Raw genomic sequence first — 21,754 nt, 5'->3', positions numbered from 1 at the left:
CCCTATTACTTTCTTCATTGCAGTTTGTGAAATAGTTTGTGATATAGTTTTCAATACAGATGTGAACTGGAAAGCATTGGTCACAGATGAGACTAGGAAATACAAATTAAGAACTTCAAGGTAATAAAAGTAGTGCAAGGAAGCAACTAGACATACCAAACCAAAATTGCAATCCATAAATCTTACAGTTCAGTTTCTTTTCTATTTTTCTTCTGAATTACTAGATCTACTAAACAAAAAAGCCTCAATATAGAAATAAAATTTGTATTATCTTCTTATACATTTATTTCTTTTTAGTTAATTCTTCTAAAATCTTACTGAATTATTTCTAAAGGAAATTCTATTAATGTATTTTTTTAAAGTAATAATGTAAGATTCTCTGTGATTCACAATAAAGCAAAATATTAAAAATCTTCTCAATTGTCTATTAAATCAGTATGGGATGTTCTAAGATATAACCCTTTGGTTACATTTACAATTTAAGAAGTGTGGTTTTAGCTATAAAAATGGTAAAGTTTTCTGCTTTTTATGTATGAATGCATGTGCACATGTATATATTATAGAGAGATATCTCAGTTCTTGAAACCATGATGTCTGAATGTTTTCCATAATTCTGAGGTGTTGACATCAGATATGTTATTTTTCTGTCTACTCGGCAGGAAATGGATTTTATTTCTGTATCATATTACTGGAGGCATAGTCAGCTGATTGAGATTTGCTGTTGTGCAGCTTGAAACTACGAAGTCATGCAGAAAATCAAGGTATGGCCTGTTTCAAAGTTAAAAGGACAAATTTTTTGAATGGGGTAGGACAGCAGAATGTTGGTATGGCTTTCAAAATGCTCCCTTTTTCTTCAGCAGACTTAATCTTGTCCTGCTACAATCTGTCTTCAAGTGTTCACTCTATTTTTAGTTACTGGTCTTAGCCAGGTCCTCAAATAGCTCAGCGCTGGTGTTGTTTGTGTCTGATGTAAAACTGATACAGACTTGGCTGGTATTTTCATTCATGTTTCATAATCTTCCCTGGTGCATACATGAAGACAGTGTCTTTGGTGTGCTGGCAGGAGATATTTGTATTGCTATGGAGTAGATCAGACACCCGTTTGACACTTACCGTGCTCCTCACGTGACCATAAAGGAATAAATGAAAACATTTTCATGAAATGAAGTTACTTATTTACATTTAGCTGCAGAGAAGTGTCACAGTTAGCAAGGTTCAGGAAGCTTTCTCTTTGAGATTCCTGAAGGGGAATCTCAGAGTAACTCTAAAGTTTCTCTCTTATTTGTGTATCAAGTCCTTCATACAATCTTGTATGCAATGAAGAAGACTATGAGTGTAAGACAGAAGTAGTGGTTTAGTTGGTCTTTTGATAAAACCATTAATTCAAAACTAAGCCATTAAGAGAAAGATTATGTATGACCTTGCATGGAGATTTTATTGATCAATTAAATTAAAATAGGCACAGCGGAGAACAAATCTATCAACAGAAACTATGAATAAGTCTATTAATATTTCCTTATAAAGTACTCATATCTCTAATTGGATTACTTTTTCTTACACTGCTGTATATACGGAGGATCATTAATACAATTTAAAACATCTTTTAAGGGTTAAATTTTTAAATCATATTTCTTCTTTTCAATGAAATAATGCATCTTCTCAGGCATTGTAGGATTATAAATCCTCAGATTTAGAAAATTGGAATGTAGTTGTTAATTTTGGTTCTGTGTCTCTGAGAAATGCATTCAGCAATCCATACAATATTCCTGCATTCTTGTTCCTTTAACTTTACATAGGCATAAAATACTCCAAAATGAAACTGGTTGTTGAATGCAAGCACATTCAGCTTTACCTGTGGAAAAGATAAAATGGGTATTATGATAAAATATTAAAGGCGGGAAATGTGATTTCTATATGGTAGCTTTTCTGATCAAGATTTCTATGTAACTTTGTAACTATGACTATATTTAGGAGTCTCTTGAATATAAATATAATTGAAATGTCATCTGTGGATTAATTTTGGTAATAGACTCAAGCAACTGTACAGGTAAGTAAAGGACAGTGGTGAAACACCTTCTTCAGTAGACTATTCAAAAGAATTTTAATTATTTGAGATGGCATTTGGATTGGCTATCAGGGTTGGTAGTTTTATAACTAATCTTCAGAAGAATATCCTCAAATTTATTTTATTTAAAAGGTAAATCCTTCCATTTTTATTCAGCCAAATGTTGACAGCCACAGAAATACTGTGTTCTTGAATACAAAGCTGAATGATGCAGTATAGTAAAATCAAAAGCCTGGTACCTCATTCTTGTTTTAAATGTTATTCCAAGTGGGTAACTTTCATTTTGATATTTTAAGGTTAGAAGCTCTTACCTCATGTTCAAAAAATGCATCTTCCAGTGTCTTTTCGACAGCGCCACTCCCTACACCTTCAAACACAGCCTTATATTCCTAAAAGCATAGACAACCACAAAATGGAAATAAGATACTTTTACATTGTGTGCAGCACAGATACCTTACATTACTTTCTTAATTAATTTACATTAAGTAATCTTCCTGTACAGAAGAATTCATGTACAGATTACAGTTCTACATAAATCAAAAGTTAAAAGCATATACTCAGCAAAAGAAAGAAGAATCACATTTGTTCTTGTATTTCTTACCATCATTTCCTACAACTTAAAGTAATTTACTAAAGGCACTAAAATAGATTTATTGTAGAATGACACATGACCTTTCACTCCTTTGGACAGAGAGCACTGAACTCCTTGTACAAATAGTATCCATCAAAGCCAGAGCTGTAAATGGAGCCAAAACCCTGAACTCTGATCCTTGCATGGCTGCTCACTTTATTTCCAGCAGTCAGCTGGATTTGCTTTATCTGCGTTAATATTGTATCTAAATCCATTAGTCTGATACGTCATTCTGGAATATTCTGCGCAGATATATTTGACTTAATTTCTCATGTGTCACACTTTTATGTAGCTTGCTTCTCTGTGTATTTGTTTTGGTTTTCCTATAAAGTAGCAGTGCACTATAGGTCTAGTACAATGGTTCCCAAATTCATCTAAATACCCCACCATCACGTGAATAGATTTGTTCTGTACCACATTGACACGGTGACACATGCTTCTAATGTTCTATTTATGCATGGGAACAGATGTGCACCTCCAGCCTCCAGCTTTGCTGCTTCTGTGGAAAAAGCAGTAAACCTGGCATCATTTTGTTTGTGTACTTACTTGGAGGTAGATTAAATATTATAGGTAGCCAGAGTACCACAGTTAGTTCATAAAATAAGTATTGCAGTTTGATTCATCTTTAATAGCAGCACGTTGCATCAGTATTAACAACATCATCTACTTTGATTCAACCAGCGATTTAGAGAAAACTTTTCAGAAGGGCATTTTTATGGTACACTAGCAGTGAATCAGGTTTGCACTCATCTGTGACATGAATAGTTTGGTCAGCTTGTTTCAAAATGACTTATGCTTTTGCTCCAAAATCTTGGATGCAGCAGCTGTGAAGTGAAACTCAGTTTAGGGAGGGTTAATGAAGTAGGAAGAGTTTTATTTACTAGACTGTGATTTGGTCTTATTTAATCATCACCGTAAGAGGAACATTGTATAGCACTTAGCTAATAATATGTTTTATGTCTTCATATCAAAGGCCTTTGATTCCATATACATCTTTATGGGATCTTTTGCATCTTCGTTGAAAATGCTTTTAACTTACATGAATACTCTAAAATTTTGCTGATGTCAAGAGATGTTAAGTTTTTGTACTTTGGCTTTTTGTTTTAAGAAATTTGATTACATACTGCGTAGTAATCTGCAACACACTTCACTTGCTCATAGTCATCTGCAGTGGCCAACAGGTGTAAGCCTTCTGGATACAGTTTTCCACAGGTTGGATACAGCTTCTCTCGGTCATCTTTACTCAGCTCAGTGCCAAATGAATTAATGGTGATGATAAAGGCACGTCTGTCTGCCTCAAACTTAATATGCAAAACAAAGAATAAAGAGATGTTATTAGAGATGTAATTCTAAATTAAAGTGGGGATATGTTTTTTTTCAGTAAGCTAAACTATGGAAACTTTTAAGAAAAAGTAGAGTTCAGAGCATTAGAAACATACCTTAGCTTAAAAATTGTAAATCTTTATTTGCAAATACTTGTTAAATTTTAACTAGAAAATCAAAGTGTTTTGCAAGCACAGCTTTTATTCTGTGATTTTTGCACTAAAAATATAATCTCTGCTGCTTCCTCATTTCCCTACTTAGTTACCCAGATGTTGACAACAAAATATCTCCTCACACAACCTTCTGAAGTTATGAAATAATACTCTTATAAATATTAATAATACAGGAAAGGCGCAAGAATCAATAGTACTGTTCTGGGGTAACTCAAAGTGCTGCTGAGAGTAAAGGTTCAATGGAAATTCTGAAGGAAGAAAAGTTTCTGAATGCACATATTTTAAGCGATAATTTTATAAGGTGGAGGGGGCTGTTTACTTGCCAAGTTAAAGTTTTCAAGTGTTTCAAGTAACAGTTAATTTTTAACACGTAGAATCAAAGGCTATATTTCTTCTGCCAGGTTTAGATGTGTGTAGTATCTGTGTTTTCCCTGCAGCAGTAGACTGAAAGTCATTCTGATATCTGGATCTCAGGTTGTTCTTTTTTTTGTAGAAGGCAAAATTTCACTTGCCATTCTTACAGTATGAATTGAAAATATAATGGTAAATAAAAACAATTGTATTCAGTTCTGTCTGATTAAAATCTATTCTTCTGTTCTGAGATCTAAATTGACTGTGGTTTTATTTCTTTCCTTTATTACTTACTTTCATGTTGTAAGAGCAGCACAGGCTTGGCTAATTGCAGGGATTATGCAGTAAAATCTTCCAAGTGAAGCGTATACAGTATATGCACGTTTTAGGTAGCTTGCAAAATTTCTTATGCTGTGAATTTTTTAACTGATTTAAGCAGAAGGATACTGTTTTCTGCTGAATAAGACTGCAGTTGCAACACACTTCTACAACTTTAGCAGTTAAGCATATATTCATAGATACTACTCCTGTGTACTGGAACACACTGTAACAGGGACCCAGCTGCCCTCTGGCACTGACTTCAGAGTAAGGAAAACGAGTAAACAATAGAGAAATAACGAGAAGAAGATAAGTGTTCTTGAAAAGATTTCTAGCTAATAAATAACAGGGCCAAATTTCACTTGCCTTATTAATTTGAATGGGCATATCAGCCAGAAGGACAAATGCTGTCGTTTTTTAACTTGTTAAAGCCATGTTGAATCTAGCTGTTAGATTTGTAATATTTTGTTGGGGAAAAAGCGTGCTCAGATGCAATTGCAGCTAATGCTAGCAGGTTTGGGGCCTACTTCTGGTGGCTCCCAGTTTGAGAAAATTTGCAGGATCAGTCCCATCCATACAGACCTCTCAATTCATCAAAATATTGGCACATGAAGTTCTCCATAGTGAGTAAGGCCATGAGGCAGTTTCTTGGTGACTTGGGCCATTTGATTGCTGCAGGTAGAGTTGGAGTCATAGGACGGCCATTTCCCAAGTGCTTTACTTTCCATATGGGAAAGTGAAGTAGCAAGTGTGCTACTTAAGAATTATCATGGGGCTCTAGTAAGAGGCACAGCACTAGCTGCAGTGCAGTCCTGCACTTTCTTGCCAGATTCAGGGTTAAACATGCAACATTTATTGTCCATGGTGGAAGAGAGATGGTCAGTAGTTTTAATGTGGAAGGTGGGCACTGTGGCTGGTGGTCAAGAAGCCGGGGAGCTAAATACCTCAGTCTCATTCTGTTAGGGTCAGGTTGGTAGTCTTACATATAAGGTTACAGAATAAATAGCAAGTATTCTTTTCAATAATTAAACTGGCTTTTTGTGAATTCAACCATTAGCAATCTGGTGTGTGTATGTCTTCAGGTTATTAAAATGTTATAGAAAAGGAAATCTACAGAAAATTTTATCCTCCTAGCTGGTTGACATTAGATAGGGATTTTAAAGAAGCTTATCATAGACAAACTGTTACCACTGGTATAAAAAGAGTTTTACAACATGCTTAAACTGATGTTGGGAACTAATCTGCTCTCAGCATGAATTTCTAGCTAAAAATGAAGTTTTTGAAAATCTGAGTCAACTGTAGGAAATGTCTTTACCTCTGCCAGCCAATCTCTTGATTTCTATTTTTCAAGAAAAATAGTCAAAAATACATAATTTCTGCTCTATTTTACTTGATTAAGACTATTTTTCTTTAGAATATAAACTGAAACTTTATGGCCTGGTTAAATAAAATATGAAATTGCAACCCCTTTTGGGACATTGTTTCGTAAGATGTAATTTATGCTCATTCTTCCTCAGGGGTGAGCTCCCAGGGTTATTATCTCTCTCCTATAATGCAGACTTCCAATAGGATGTCATCAGAGCTCAGTGAATTTTGTGCAGTTGCCAGGGTGTAAGTTTTGCTTATCCAGAAAAAAACTCCTGGAAACAAATGGGTGATCTGGCTCTCAAACTCTGCAGAGAATTGTGATAAACCATGTGAAAAAAAAAAAAAAAAATGAGGCTGAATGCTAAGAAAACTTTAGGAATTTCTGCATCTTTTATTATAGTAACAGATACAAAAATATTCACTGTGCTGCAGGTATGCTTTAGGGAGGAGCATGTTGGGAATTTTCTATGTCACAAAAAAAACCCTAAACTTTTCTGAGTTGAAACAAAAATAAAACACTGAATGTTTGACTTTTCTGTACGACACTAGTTCCAAAAGTCTCTTAACTCTAAATTTGACCATTTTTAATAGGAGAGTAAACAAATGTATTAGTGTCATGTAGCTTGAAGACTATTGATTAGTAAATATACAGTAATACCAGACCTTAGCTATCCCAAATTTTGAGCTAGGAGGTGCAAGAATAATCCACTTCTTCAGTTTTTCTACATAATACAGAAAAATGTTAAGGGACAACAGTCAGAGATAGTGCAGCATTTATTCTATTCTGCCCTCTGTTATAGAAAAATTTTAACTGAGGATAACTCCTCCCTGGTAATGGACTAGCTTCTCTAGTCAGGAGGCAAAAGTCATCCTAAAATAAAGTCTTCATTACATCTCAGAAAAACAATTATTCAGATGAGAGGCAAACAGTTGTCAGGTAACTGCAGTAAGGAACAGGAAAACAAAGTAACCTGATTTTGAAAACATTGTGGAGGACTTTCATGTACAAAGCGTGATTTTTTTCTTACCTCAAGAATAGGTCTCATTATTTCTGCTGTAGTACCACCTTGTTTTTCACAAAACTTATAAAATGCCTCAAGGTAAGACTACATGAAAGAAGAAGAGAAATATTTTAAATGACACTTAAGACCTGGACCAGCACAACACATGGTCATGAACCTAATTCTTAAACACTTCCATTAACTTTGATAATTCTACCTATGAATTTAAATTCAAGTATGTGCTTAATTACTTTGCTGGAGTGAAAGCTGAAATATTAAAATGCAAATGTCTTATTAAAATATGGGTGCATTCATTTTCAAAAATTGTTATAGGACACGTACTGTGTTTTCTTTCCACTCTAAAGAAGGAACTTCTTGATTTCCATTGAGCTTCCACTGTATGATAAGCAGATGGCTGAAGGAAATTCTGCATTTGTAGTGTGGAGGAGGGGATTTGGGAATATGCCACGGCTGTTGGGCCAGCACTATGAGGCTACAAAACTTAATCCCTACGGCTCTACCCTAAACCCTGGATTAGGACAGAACAGCAGACAAAGCTTCTGGTCTATTAAGGATTCTGGCCTTCATACCCATTTCAAAATGCCTGTGCAGGAATGACCCTAAATATCTCAGAGATGCTGTTCCCCCTGCTTCTCTATCCCCTGAAATACTGTCTTAGGGAACATTTATACTATCAAAATGCATTTGCTACAGCTTCACACAGTCTTTATAAAAGAAGCTGTCCCTAACTATGCAATTAAGTGAATTTTAAGTAGACACATCTCAAGGGAGATCTGCTGCATGGGATTATGCATTAGGTTCTGTATATTGCTATCTGGTAATAGAGCTGCAACATAATTGATCACACTGACAGCTGAAGCAGAGGAGAAATTTTAAATTAATAATTTAGAAGTGTTTACAAAATTATCCCCCTGGTACTTAGAAGAGAAGAAAAATAAACAAACAAAAAAGATTTAATAAGTATAAATATGGTCATCCACACAGGATATAAGAATCAAATCTGTATGCTATCAAATGGAAAAAGAGTATCTAATTTAGCAGTACTGCAAAATAATTAAAATACTTGTGTATAACTGATGTTGTTTTGAGTGAGAGGAAGTAGCAGAATATTTAAGAATCAAATATTGGCTTGGGAATTGGAATTTATAAATATAATTTGTAAGACAAACACAAGATTTTTTTTCTTTCCCCTAGTGTAATCAGACCACTGTAAGAATACTTCCTGCAGTCTGGGGCATCCACTGTGAAAGAAAGATAACAAAGAATTTGGAGAGAATGTGCCAGGAGGAACCATTAACAGGATGTAATATATATAGCCTTTAAAGAGACTGTCCTAAGAGTATTGACCTGGGTGCTAATATTTGTAAAGTACTTTGAAAATGCAAGGCACATTAGATGCGTATCCTCACAGCAGTGTGCTGTAGCAATGCTAAAGATAATTTAAAAAGGAAGAAAATTATACAAAACCCTTAAGTAAAAAGAAATGATAGCTAGACTCAAAGCAATTAGACCTTTTCAAATCACATCTACTTTTTATTTAAAAAGAAGAAATGTTAGCCAAAAGCCTGTCTAGGCTCACTTAGGAGCTAACAGTTCTGTGGCATTTGGTGGGTAACTGAGTTATTCATAAACAAATGGATCTGGGTTTTAGCCTGACATATAAAACATTTTCATTAATGAGATATTAAATTAGAATTCGGATGCAGACCTAAAATTTGAAAACTCTCCAAACAGTGGAGTGGAAATGAAAGGAGCTGGATTTGATTCCTGGAGTTGTCATCAACCAGGTGACCTTAGACAGCTTGCTTTATCTCACCATGCTTCTGTTTCCCCATCCATAAAACAGGGTTAATGATACTGACCTCCTTTTCTGAGACACTTTGAAAAACCCGAAGTATAATCATTATGTTACAAGAACTTGCCTTGTACAGTTTGTTGCGCATTATTTCGATGTTCATTTCATCCAGGTCATTTTCAGACAAGCAGTCTTGAAAGAAAGCAGCTGAAAGCAGAGTTTATTATATTGCAGTATAAATCTACATGCTGATAATATGCGTCTCTTGTCCATGGCCATTCACCTGTGTGTGAGCAAGGATCTGAGGTTTCTGTTGTACAAGAGAGAGTGATATAACAGAGGGGAAGAGAAATCCTCTTGATTTTCCCCTTATCCTCCTACTCCCTCCTATTTAATGAGAATCTGCTGTGAGGGGAATCAATCAGTGCCACAGCCAGAGTCCACATCTTCAGAGAGAATCAGATGGGAAATGCTAATGAAAGCCCTAATCTTCTCTGAAGTATATGGTTTGGGCATTAGGGAGATTTTCTAGTGAGGAAAGATAATTTTTGTCTTAAATCATGCAGGTATTCCACAACTGTTAAGGAGAATCCTCTTTCCTATCTTTCCTCTTCCTCTTTGGGTAAGTCTGTAGCGGAAGAAAGGCAACAGATTGCAACTAGTGAGGGGCACAAGCTTTGACCTTGGCCGTCTGTGCTTCCAGGTCCTCTGCAGAAATGGCTAAAGAGCAAGCAGGGAAGGGACACAGAGGCAGAGGATGAAGTTCATTTGTGCTTCTGGACCACTTAAAAATGCCATATTCATAACCAACAAAAGTATGCCAAACCCTCGCTGTTACTAAGCAGCTATGCCAGTGGGACAGACCAGTGCTGCATGACAGAGTTGTCACAAACAGTGGCAATGGAAGATGGTATCTGGAGAGTCCATGGGAGCCTGGTTGTGTTTCGTGGTCTTCTACCTTCCCACTCTTCCAGCACCCAGATTTTGGATGAAGCACATCAGAGCGTGTAGCCCTGACAGTCCCCTTCAGTATCTCTTTGTAGATCCATTTCCCCTGAATTTGTCCCATTGTTTTAAAGTTCTGATACTATCTGCTTTTACAAACTTGTTCAGCAAAAAAATTTACAGAAATTTACTGCCAGCTGTATAAAAAGATTGCTTTATTTTACCTGTTTTAAAACTAGTTTTCTGCTGGGATTTGGTCTTCTAAAGGATTTAGTAAGCAGCAGTTTGTAGCTCAATGTGGACAAACCACTGCTCTCAGGACTTTGTAAACATTGTCCGTGTCTCTCTTCATCCTTGTCCTCTCCAAACTGGAGTCTAGCCTTTTTTGTCTGCCCATGGCAGCGGTGTCCCCTTGTTCATCTTAGCTCTCCTGCTCTGTGCCTTCTTGGATTTTACTGCATTGGCTGTCGGTGCCGCGGCGCTGGCAGGGGCCTGCATGGCGGCCGCCGTGAGGAGGGGCCGGGGCTGCCCCATGCTGGGCACGGCCGGTTCCAGCCGGCTCCAGTCAGCACCAGCGGGGTCCCGCAGGGCACAGCCCAGCCCCTCAGCCCAGCGAGTGGTGCCTCTGGGAAAATATATTTAAGAAAGGGCAAAAACCACAGGATGTAGAGAGGAAGAGGGAAAACATTTTAAGAAACAGCAGAGGGAACACCAAGGTCAGAGAAGGAGGAGGTGTCGCTCCAGTACCTGGAGCAGGTGCTCCCTGCGGCCTGCGGAGGGCCTGTGCTGGGGCAGAGGGTAAGTGTGAGGGGGAAGGAGTGGCAGAGAGAAACTGCCATGTACTGACTGCAAACTCCCCCCATTCCTTGTGCTGCTTGTTGCCTCTCTGAAGGGAGTGAATGCCGTCTGTGGTGGTAATAGGGGCAAAGGAGTGGCGCCTGGTGCAAAAGAGCAGCAACGAGAGGAGGAAAGGTGTTTTCCCTAAGCATGTAAATGTTTCTTTTCTGTTTCCTAATGCCTAGATGCATAATTAATTAATTTTTGAATACATATATATATGAATCAACAATAAATCACGTTATTTTTCCCTCAGTTTAGTCTGTTTTGGCTGCAACAGTATTTCATAGGTGATCTCAACCCGCAAGCTCCTTATCCACCCCTCTTTTATCTCTGCATTGTGCTGGGGCCTTTGGTTTCTGTCAGGCCAAGCCACCACATCTTCTTGACAAGCAGGACCCAAAACTACTCACAGTACTCAAGGTGAGGGCACACAGTAATTTCCTATAAGTTCAAATCCATCCATTTCCATCTTATTATCAGTACCCTTCCCAGCACTGCCCCACAGCTTGCTGGTTTTTTTGGCTGCTGCAGCAGATTGAGTAGAGTTTGACTCCAGTTTCAGAAGACAACATACCCAGCCTTCGCTCTGTTTGCTTTTAGATTTAGTTCTTCAAAATAGTGATTTTCTTTGTGTTTGAACCACACCCAAATCCCAAGAGGGAATCTTGGTTCTACCACAACATCTAATATTTATTAGTAACTGTCTGCTTCTTGATTCTTAGTGAAGGATAGGCAAGACTTCATCTTAAATTTTTTAGTTATAGATGCAGTTGTTGAAATAAAAAAAATCTAGATGCTCTAAATCAGTGGCTACTTTGGACATAAAAGATGTCCATTACACTTCTTGAGCAGCATGTTTTCTACCCAAGGTTGGTATAGAGGCTGCTAATAAATGTTACGAGAAAATGTCATGAACACCACTTTGGAAGTGCTTGATCATGTTTTGTATTACCAAAACACACCATATGCAGTGGAAAACATGCTTCTCCATCAGAGATATTCCTAAAAATACAGGAGGAGCTGTTTCAAGAAGCAAATAAGAAATAATTTAGTGTTCCTACCTAATGGTGTATCAACCAAAATTGCATTGAACAGCTCAGTGGGGTTTGAGGCAATGCTGACTGCTTCCATTTGCTCAAATCTCCCCAGTGGATGGCACTTGGGAACAAGTTCAGCTATGGGCCGCTGATGTAGTGTGCCAGTTATTAAAAGAATTACATTGTCAATCATATAGCTGTATCTGTATTTGAAAGAAAAAGACATTTATAATGAGTTTTCCTTTTAAAAATACAAAATCAAGATTTTTGAAAATTACTAATAAAACTAAAGTCAGAAACAATGACAGTACTTGCAGGTTTGTATTTTCACTCTGTATTAATGTCTCATCAAACACAAGTTTTTAAATAGCAAGTAACACAGTACTAGTTTTAAACCACATGACTGCTTTGGAAGAGATACTTTTAAAGAAGGCGAAACTGAAACATGAATATAATAACAGCTGTGAAATGTAGATTTTCTATAACATGTGACAATGAGTGGCATCAAAAAATAAATCACCTGAGCTAGCAGTCTGGGATTTTGTTATTTCATATAGACCATCTGGACAGAGAGGAGGTGCATGGGAATCTCAGCACTAAAACTGCAGAGTTCATGCAGATGGACCAATTAGGGCTTTCCTCTCACTTGGCTTTAAACATTCCCCCATGAGGAAACTAAGAACAGATTCTCACAGATTTCTACTTTATTGCTAAAAGTTTTCTCTTCAGTAGAAGTTCTCTGTCAGATTCTTACTGGTTTTACTGCCAGAGAGGCTGATAGGAGTTTCGCCAGTGACTTTGAAATGGGAAAGCTATTACCTTGGGACATTTATAACAAAGATGCCAGTTTTGCTTGCATTGTTGATTCAGAATATAGCTAGACACATACAGGGATTAATATGATCTCATACCATATCCGTGAGGGGGCTTGAGGATCTGGTGAAATGTAGTTCAATAATTTAATAATTGTGTTAAATATCTTAAACTAACTTCTCCATTATTAAAAAAAAACCCAAAACCAAACACAACAGCATGCAGAGTTTGTGTATACACATCAGTCAGTGTGAGAAAAAAGCTGCCATAATTTTCATATTTTTGCTTTGGTTTCCTTGAAGCAAAATGGAAACATTGTATGCCTGCAGACCACAACTGTCCTAGGGCAGTCTTTAAGATCCTGTTTATCTATTAGGCTAAAACTTGTCAGCTACAGTTGACAAAAAGTAAAATAAAATAAAATAATAATAATAATAATTCTTTATTTTGCTGTTATGATAAAAATACTCCTGGAAAGTAAGCTTAACAGTCTAGTGCTCTTGTTTTAGTATATTGAAAAGATAAGATCAAGAGGAGTAAACAGGTAAAATATCCTGCTGACAATTCACTAATCCATGTTGTTACACTGTTATAAAGCAGATCCCTGTTCTTAAAGTTGTTTACACCATTCATTTACAAGTTTTGTCCATTTATGATTGTATTGAGATCAGAACTTTCTCTTCATCTGGCATCAAACAGTACTTGTACTTTTTTAAAAAAGCTAGAAAGCTAGATTTTGCCACATGCCTAGGAATTAAATCACTGCCCTGTACATCATGAAATGCTAATCTCGCATGAATCGTCCCACAAACTTAATTTTTTCAAGTTCTGTGATTTAAATGATGTTTGAAAATCATAACCATTTTTCTCAATCTCTACCACTCCTGCCACGGTACACAGAAAAAATCTTCTTGTGTTCTTTAAAATAAGTAGTTCAAAAGACAATAGCTCTTCACATATTATTTTCAGAACTTATATTAGTAAATAAAGTACATAAATATTGCAGTACCAAAGTAATTTTTCTATTTTTGAAACTTAATAGAAATTCCAGTACAATGTGTTTACACTGTTTTAACTTGTAACTGTGTGCTTTTTTTTTGAGTCTGTGTGGTAAGCTATGTGCTAATATTACTTACGTGATAAAATTCAGAAAAGTGGCAAGTGGTTCAAAAGCATGGTTTCTAAAGTAATGAAATTCTGTGAGTAGTTTTGCTTTCAATTTGTCATCGATGGTAGAAATAGTGAGAGGACCAGTTTCATTAGCCAAGAAGTTGCCATAGTCTGTCGTCTGTAGATGTAACTTCAGATCTAGAATTAGATTCAGGAAAGATAATGAGAATAAACTGTCATTGTATTGCCTACAAACCAAATAGAAAAACCATTTAAAATGTTAATTTCTAACATATTTTCGTATTAAGCATCTGATCTGGTTTCAATACTCTATTGAAAAGTTTTTGGCATAGACTTAATATAAAGTAAATGTATAATTAATGCAAATTTGCACTGTTTTCTATGAGTAAGACTTACTGCATGCCACAGGAAAGCACAAATGATTTATACCTTTATCAGAAGTTTCACCAGCAGCTTTCCTTTCCAGCCACACCAGTACAGTGCTAATTGCCACTGTGCCTAGCCCCTTCCCAATCAAGTTTGTTCAATGTTTCAGTTTCATGATCTGCATCATTATAATACATCAGTTGTTTTGTCTCCTGCAATCCTATGGACTGTCATGCATCAATAGGAATCATCCTTTAACTTCATTAAGATCTTAAATTTTCATATGAAATATTTAAATCTCAGGTAAGACTAAAATCTTATGTTATCAGTCTGCCTGAAGAAGAGGAGAGATCACATCTTGCCTGGCTCAGATTCTGGGCTCCAAATGGCTTCTGCAGTGGAGCACTTGAAAGGGCAGAGTTACACTCTTTTAGTATTTCTGTTTTGGCTTTGTCTGATTTATGGCTGAAGACTACCAGACCCTAAGAAGCTGTTCCAGAAACCTGAGTTATCATGACATATTCTGTCTGAACTCCCAACCCTGGTAACAGAGGAAAATGAGTTGATTAGACAACAAAGTTGAAAGAAGCTTTTGCAATATCAAAGAAATCATTTGGCAGATTTCCTCTGCTATCCATTTTCCATGATGAGGAAAAAGTAAGAATTTAAATCAACTCTTAATGTTCAAAGCAGTTTAACATTTCCTTTTACAAAAGCCTCTGCTATATTGCATAATTATATTAAAATGCTATATTAAAACTACTGTAAATTGCAGATTGGTATAATGTTATATGGTTTGGGCATTCACAATGATTGGATTTCCAAATAAAACCTGAAGTGATATTTAGGGAAAAGGACAGCAACATTCACTCTGGCTGAAATAAGGGTCTACCTGTAAGGTAAGTTAATATGTAGTTAGCAAGGTGCATTTATCAGTATAGTAGCTATTCTTTCCTATTTCCCCATGTATATTTACTTAGTACGCAATAAGGTTGCCTACACTGAGACTTAAAGCAAAAGAAGTAGCACATTGTGAATTCAAACTCCTACATATAGCGCTTTAGCTTAGTGAGAGAGCTAACCCTCAGGGTTTTCTAAACAGGTTGGCTGCCACTCGAGCTCATTTTAGCAATTACAGAATCATAGAAACATAGAATGGTTTGGGTTGGAAGGGACCCTTTAAGGTCATTTAGTCCAACCGTTCTGCAATGATCAGGGACCTCTTTAACTAGATCAGATTGCTCAGAGCCCCATCCAACCTGACCTTGAATGTTTCTGACCTCTCCAGGAAACCTATTCCAGTGTCTCACCACCCTCATTGTAAAAAATGTCTTCCTTATATCTAGTCTGAATCTAGCCCCTTGTAGTTTAAAACTGTTACCCTTTGTCCTATCACAACAGGCCCTACCAAAATGTCTGTCCCAAACTTTCTTATAAGCCCCTTGAAGTATTGAAAAGCTGCTATGAGGTCTCCCCAGAGCATTCTCCAGGCTGAACAACCCCAACTCTCTCAACCTTTCCTTATAGGGGAGGTGTTCCATCACTCTGACCTTTTTTGTGGCCTTCCTCTGGACCCACTCCAACAGGTCCATGTCTTTCCTGTACTAAGGACCCCAGAGCTGGACACAGGACTCCAGGTGGGGTCTCACCAGAGCAGAGTAGAGGGGAAGAATCACCTCTCAACCTGCTGCCCACACTTGATGCATCCCAGGATACAATTGTCTTTCTGGGCTGTGGGCTCAAATTGCGGCTCATGTCCAGCTCTTCATCCACCAGTAACCCCAAGTCCTTCTCTGCTGGGCTGATTGCAATCCCTTAATGCCCCGGCCTGTTGTCCCAATACCAGGGGTTGTCGCAACCCAGGTGCAGGATCTTGCACTTGGCTTTTTTGAACCTCATGAGGTTTACATGGGCCCACTTCTCAAGCTTGTCCAGGTCCCTCTGGATGGCATCCTGTCCCTCAGGTGTGTCAGCTGCACCACTCAGCTTGGTGTCAGCTACAAACTTGCTGAGGGTGCATTTGGTCCCACTATCTATATCATTGATGAAGATGTTAAAGAGTACTTGTCCCAACACAGACTCCTGGGAGACACCACTTGCCACTGATCTCCATCTGAACATTGAGCCATTGATCACTATTCTCTGGGTGTGACCATCCAGCCAATTCCTTATCCACCAAATGGTCCATCCATCAAATACATATCAAATCACATCAACGTACTCTTGTATAGGACAGCTTTACTCAGCTAGCACTCTGGAACTGTTAGCATTTCTCTAGATCTTCCAACAATAGACTGAACTTATACTAACGGTGTAAACTAATTGATTCTTAAAATTATATAGATGATCACAAACCTGTTGACAAAAGAATGCAGAGGTAATTGGTTTTTCAATGGTCAGAGTCAAATACTAGGAAACAGTCATAGTTTCAGTACAGTCTTCCATGTAGAAAGAAGAAAGAACATCTAGATTTGAAAAAAGAAACCCACTTATTTCAAGAAAGAGAGAAAGGTAAGCAAGATTATGAGATAAATAAACAAGCAGAATTGTGCCCAAAAATGAGCCTAAATATGTAAGACCAACTTTTAATCACTAATATTTTCATATCACTTCTACATTTCCTGTGAAAAATGATCATTTTACTTTCTCTTTTTATTGCAAAGAGGGTAAAAATAATATGTGATTAAATAATACTACCTCCTTACATGTAAGGGACTGAATTCCAGCTTTCCTCAATTCCTTTTTCAGACAAGCTACTCATATCTGCCTTGAGTCACACTGGTAAATGCATTTCAAACACAGTGGTTTTCAGGGGTTTAGTACCTAAAGCAGACTGCAAAACCTAAGTACCAGCCCCAAGTATTGGCCGTTCTGAAGTGTGTTTAAGCCATCATAAGATGAACAGAAACCAAAACTGCTGAGTGAGAGTAGTTTGACAAGACTGTTACCTTCCTCAGTTCTGTGATTAACTGAGTGACTTCAGAAACCATGCTCTAATGTAAGGCATGAAAATGCCTCCATCTGGCTCTCAATAGCTATGGAGGAAATACTATGCCCTGGATTTATGACCTTGTCAGTTCTACAGTCTGCTTTATAGAAGTATTTCTTACTGTTTTAATAAATGCTAGTGTGAATATTGTATGTAAGAAACATCTAATGGCCTGAGACAAAACAATGGAGAAAATAGTCATCCACAGGCTCCAATACTATATAAGATCAATCATGAATGTCATAATCAGAGTTCACACCATGGCAGTATTCAGTGCAGCTCAGAGACTGTTCTGCTAGTCTTAAGTTGTATCTTCTCTTTGCTGTTGGCCTAAATAAGACTTGAGGACTAACAGAGTCAGACACTTGTACTAGTAACATGACGTGATGACCTGGCAGGAGTAGGTGGCTGAGCCTTACAGGGCCTCAGACATTCCTGTTCACCAAAACTTTTCAGTGATGGTAGCTGCTCCTTTTCTCAGGGACTCTTGGGCTTTTCAGCATGTCCACAAGATCCCTAGGAAGGAAAATTCCTGTATTTCATCTGTTGGTATTATTGCCATCCATCTGCATTGTTTATTTCCTCATACAATTATATGCAGGGAAATCACATGTAGGGAATGTATGACTTTCACTAATGTGACTTTAAATCACGTGATTAGACCCACAATTGAACCACAACCAAACACAATTAGCAGTATGTTAAAAGGGAATTAATGTGCAGAGGGGGACTAATTCAATGAATGCAGTTAAGATATGAATGATGCTGATCAGAAAGAAGGAGTATTGGGGGAACTTGAACAAAGCATTAACGTGGTCTCTTGGCATCAAGCACATGATGTCTTGTCTGATGCCTCACTTTAATAGTCAGCTACCCCCAGTTTTTCAGTCACACTGTTACTTCAGCCACTGCATGCTGGTGTGCCCCGACTGGCAAGTGAAGTCAACTTACTTCAGTGATGTTAGTGGGAGCAGAGCTGGGCTGCTTGTCCTCCTGTGACCTAGTCTGCCTTCTAGAGAGTAGTAGTCTTTCCATCACACAAGGAAGCAAGGAAAGAATAAAGTACTGAATTTACCCCCCACCCTGCCCCATATTCTACCTCAAAGACTGTCAGCAGGGTTCCTCTGGGGATCCCATTCCCCTGAAACGGATGATGACATAGGGCCAAACTACTACCATGCCATGTTGCAGGTGTTTCAGCCAGCGTTGCATCCCACAAGGTAACTCCATGGAAATTATGATTAAAACGAGCCCAAAAGGATGTCTAGGTTAAGCTGAAGGCCTCTTCTCTCTGTGTGGCCCTGAACTGAGAGGACACAGTGGTAACGTAAGTCAATTAACATCCTTTGTTTTTTTCTTTCCCTCTCACTGGTAGACTTACTCTGTGGTTATCAAGCAGATGTATAGCACTAACCTACAGTTTTTCTTGTGGTTCTTCTGTACTGACATTATGGTTTTCCTTCTAGAGATACCAAAACCACTTTGAAATTAAAAGGTATTTTTGATTCTATTTATGGGTTGCTTGGGGTGGTTTTGATCTTGTTTGTTTTAGCATATTTATAATATTTTTAGCTTAGACCAGTTTTGTGGTGTGGTGCTGTGCCACAGAATGCAGAATGGGGTAAATTTGTTACCTTTTAATGTGAACACATGAACTGAGGGCACTATTGGACAAGCACAATAATACTACTGTACAAATCCACATGCTGGATTTTCTAATTGGAAACAAAATACAATGTATGCATAAAGCTCCATTTTTTACTTTGGAGGTAAGGGTCTATGGTTTTGGTGCACTGTACATTCATGGTGCAAGTTCAATATCACAGCATCTTTCCTATATGTGCAGAGAGATAAGTGTATTTAGCCTCATGTACAAATCCAATACTTCTCCTATTTTTATTATAAATGATACATTTGATAGATAACTGGTAAGAATCTGTTAGCAGTCTAAAAGAAGTAGAAAATGTTACAACGGAGAAATGTAGCTGAATAGAGAAAAAAGGGAAGTGATAGTGGGTAGTGGAGATTTGCTTGTAGGTGGATTGATGAAGGCTGCTGCTTCTGTGCTGAAATAATTTGCATTCTAAAATTGAATGAACATTAGAAAGAAGGTTCAAAATAAAAAAGTCATTGTTCTTTCTATTATAAAAAAAGATTTTATCTCTCTATTGTGATCTGTACATCAGTTCTATGCTTTTAATAATGTTAAAGGTTTATACATCTCAGAAATGTTATAAAACGACTTCCTTGTAGTTGTTGTAAATAACTTTCTTACAGCATGACTTAAAATCTAGATAGTTTTTCTTACTATTCTTAATATGAGCAAGTATTCTTCTGGGAAGGATGAGGGAAATCATGTTTTCTTGTATGTTTTTCAAAAAATCATACCTGTATATTTTTAGGTCATTCAAAAGTAACCAGGATTTTATATTGTTTTTTTTTTTTCCTTCATGGAGCCTTTGATGACATCACGTATTGAGCTTCTCTACAGAGACAAGTGAAGAGTTTAATGATTCCATCATTCTGTCTTTTGTGTCTTTTATAGATGTTTGAAGTTCTATTAGCTTTTTCTGAAGTCTATATTCAGGGAGCAGGACTTTATGACTCAAACAATTAAATACAGTATCAAGAGTGTCTGTGCAGTCTTTAAGATGCGTAGATCACAACTGCTGGTACAATTAGTTTTCAGAAACTGTTCATTTTGTCCAGCTGACATAAGGAATAAATTTCAGTTCTCAGAGTAAGTATATACATGTGCTCTGTGTGTCTAACCTGCCACTGTATGAAATGGAGAGCTGATAAATCTCTCCATCTTATCAACTGAAGTAGGTACATGCACTTGGTCAGTTGAATAGTCTTTAGATCCCATTGACTGTACTGACCATCTCTTCTTTAACCATGAGAGGAATTTTATCCTGCTGTCAGATAAATACCTATATCAATCTATTTAAATGTTAGTTTAATCTGCAAGAGGAATGACAACCAACCTTCCCAGACATACGTTGTTATTATATTAACAGTTTAGACAGCCTGAAAACTCCATTGTATATGGGAATCAACAGGTTCTACGTTGCTCATTTCCCAAAATCCATTACCTCATACACAAAGCAATCAATGCTTAAAACAGAGTAAGCTTATTATTTTTCCTTGATCCTTTTTCAAATTAATCTAATATACTGCGTGGTATAGAAATTATTTCAGTGTACAATCGTGGCTTTTATTTTGGAGAAAGTTTATGTTCTTTAGAAAGATGATTTTTTTCTGCTGCACTTCTTTCTTGCCAAGTGTCTAGAGGCATGTCTCATGATTCTTTGTACAAGCCTGTCTTCATCTGGCTGTGACCAGTCAAGGCCACATAAAGCTGTTTTGGAAACAAGTGTGTGTTCTCTCTATTACTGTGGCAAAGTAACCTTGAAAAAAGCTTTTTTTTTTTTTTTATAAGCTTAAGAATAGTTCAGTTCTATCTCTGTGAAGTCAAGTTTTCTCTTCCTGGTAAGTAGAATGTCCCCCACTGCCCTAAAACACATGAAGTAATAAAATACTAATATTATTTTTTACAGAGAAACTCAGAGCTAAAAGGTACACTTTTAATAAGATTTTTTGGGAACTATTTTATCCAGCTGAATTGATATGAAATGTCCATACTTTAACAGTTCTATAGTGTGGATAAAATCTACGACAATGTTACCAGTCTCCATAGGAACTCTGTGAATGAGATTTCCAAACCTTATCAGTAAACTAGAAAATCCCATCATCTGGATTGCTTTGCAAATCACAGTCTGTACAATCCTAGGGTAATTTCTATGGAAAGCTATTAAATTAAATATGAGAACAGTCCTTCAAAGGACATCAGGGTTATCTCTGGTTTTAAGATAAGCTTTCAATACTTCAGTCTTCTACCTTCCTTCTTCAAAGGTCTAAGCAACAGTATTTCTTTCTAAGTAAAATAAACCAGCAAACTTACCTTCTAGTGTCTCGCACTGTGCTAAATTGACATAGTCTGAACTTGTCAAGATCCCAGCTTTGAATCCTCGGACCAGACCCTCCAAGTAGCCATGGTCCACATTGAAGTAAAACTCTGAGTATCCCAGCATGGAGAAAAGGAGACTTAATCTCTTTGCTGGATACCTGATGGTACTGAGTATCTGCCACCAACTGTTTTCCTTCTTTTTGGAAGGAGTGACAAATAGTCCACTGATTTCCTGCTAGCCTATGATTGTATTTTACCAACTAGTTTCTTCCTGTTTTTTGCTCCTAATGTAGTCAGTATAGTTGATGTTTACACAACAGCCAGCCGGCAAATCCAACTCCCTCCTATTAGAGCCAGAAAATGAACCTATTATTGTTGAAAGAGAAGCCAAAAAGGAAGTATAAGATTTAACCATTGCTTAAAAGAATGCTCTGTACTGATTGGAGAATGAGAAAGCACATTAAAAATCTTGATAAGATTTTCACATTTCTTAAATATATTGTAAACAGGAAGTTAACTGTGAATACCTGCTAAAAAAATATTTCTGCACTAAAATAACGGGCTCTAGTAGAACGTAGCCCATTCAAGGAACTTAGATAGTTTTTTAGTGTCTCTAT

General features: G+C 37.1%; 1 protein-coding gene and 1 long non-coding RNA gene across 4 annotated transcripts in view; one reads left to right on the top strand and one right to left on the bottom strand.

Annotated features, from left to right (window-relative positions):
* Positions 1 to 21,754, top strand: part of LOC121084987 — a 95,014-nt gene that overhangs the window by 19,770 nt on the left and 53,490 nt on the right. For all 3 annotated transcript variants that reach the window (XR_005826918.1, XR_005826917.1, XR_005826916.1), the window contains exon 3: positions 660 to 761. This is a non-coding gene — a long non-coding RNA (uncharacterized LOC121084987). The remainder of the gene's footprint in view (positions 1 to 659; positions 762 to 21,754) is intronic.
* On the bottom strand, positions 1,269 to 21,329 carry ATP6V0D2 (ATPase H+ transporting V0 subunit d2). The gene is made up of 8 exons (XM_040587140.1): positions 21,132 to 21,329; positions 13,818 to 13,989; positions 11,893 to 12,071; positions 9,174 to 9,253; positions 7,258 to 7,335; positions 3,821 to 3,997; positions 2,377 to 2,454; positions 1,269 to 1,852 (listed from the first exon to the last, which is right to left on the bottom strand). The coding sequence occupies exons 1-8, from the start codon at positions 21,259 to 21,261 to the stop codon at positions 1,691 to 1,693; spliced, it is 1,056 nt and encodes a 351-aa protein (XP_040443074.1). The 5' UTR covers positions 21,262 to 21,329; the 3' UTR covers positions 1,269 to 1,690.

The sequence above is a fragment of the Falco naumanni genome, chromosome 3 (assembly GCF_017639655.2).
Source record: "Falco naumanni isolate bFalNau1 chromosome 3, bFalNau1.pat, whole genome shotgun sequence".
Lineage (NCBI taxonomy): Eukaryota > Metazoa > Chordata > Aves > Falconiformes > Falconidae > Falco > Falco naumanni.
Note: the sequence above shows the minus strand (reverse complement) of the source record. Positions and strands in the feature narration are given on the sequence as shown.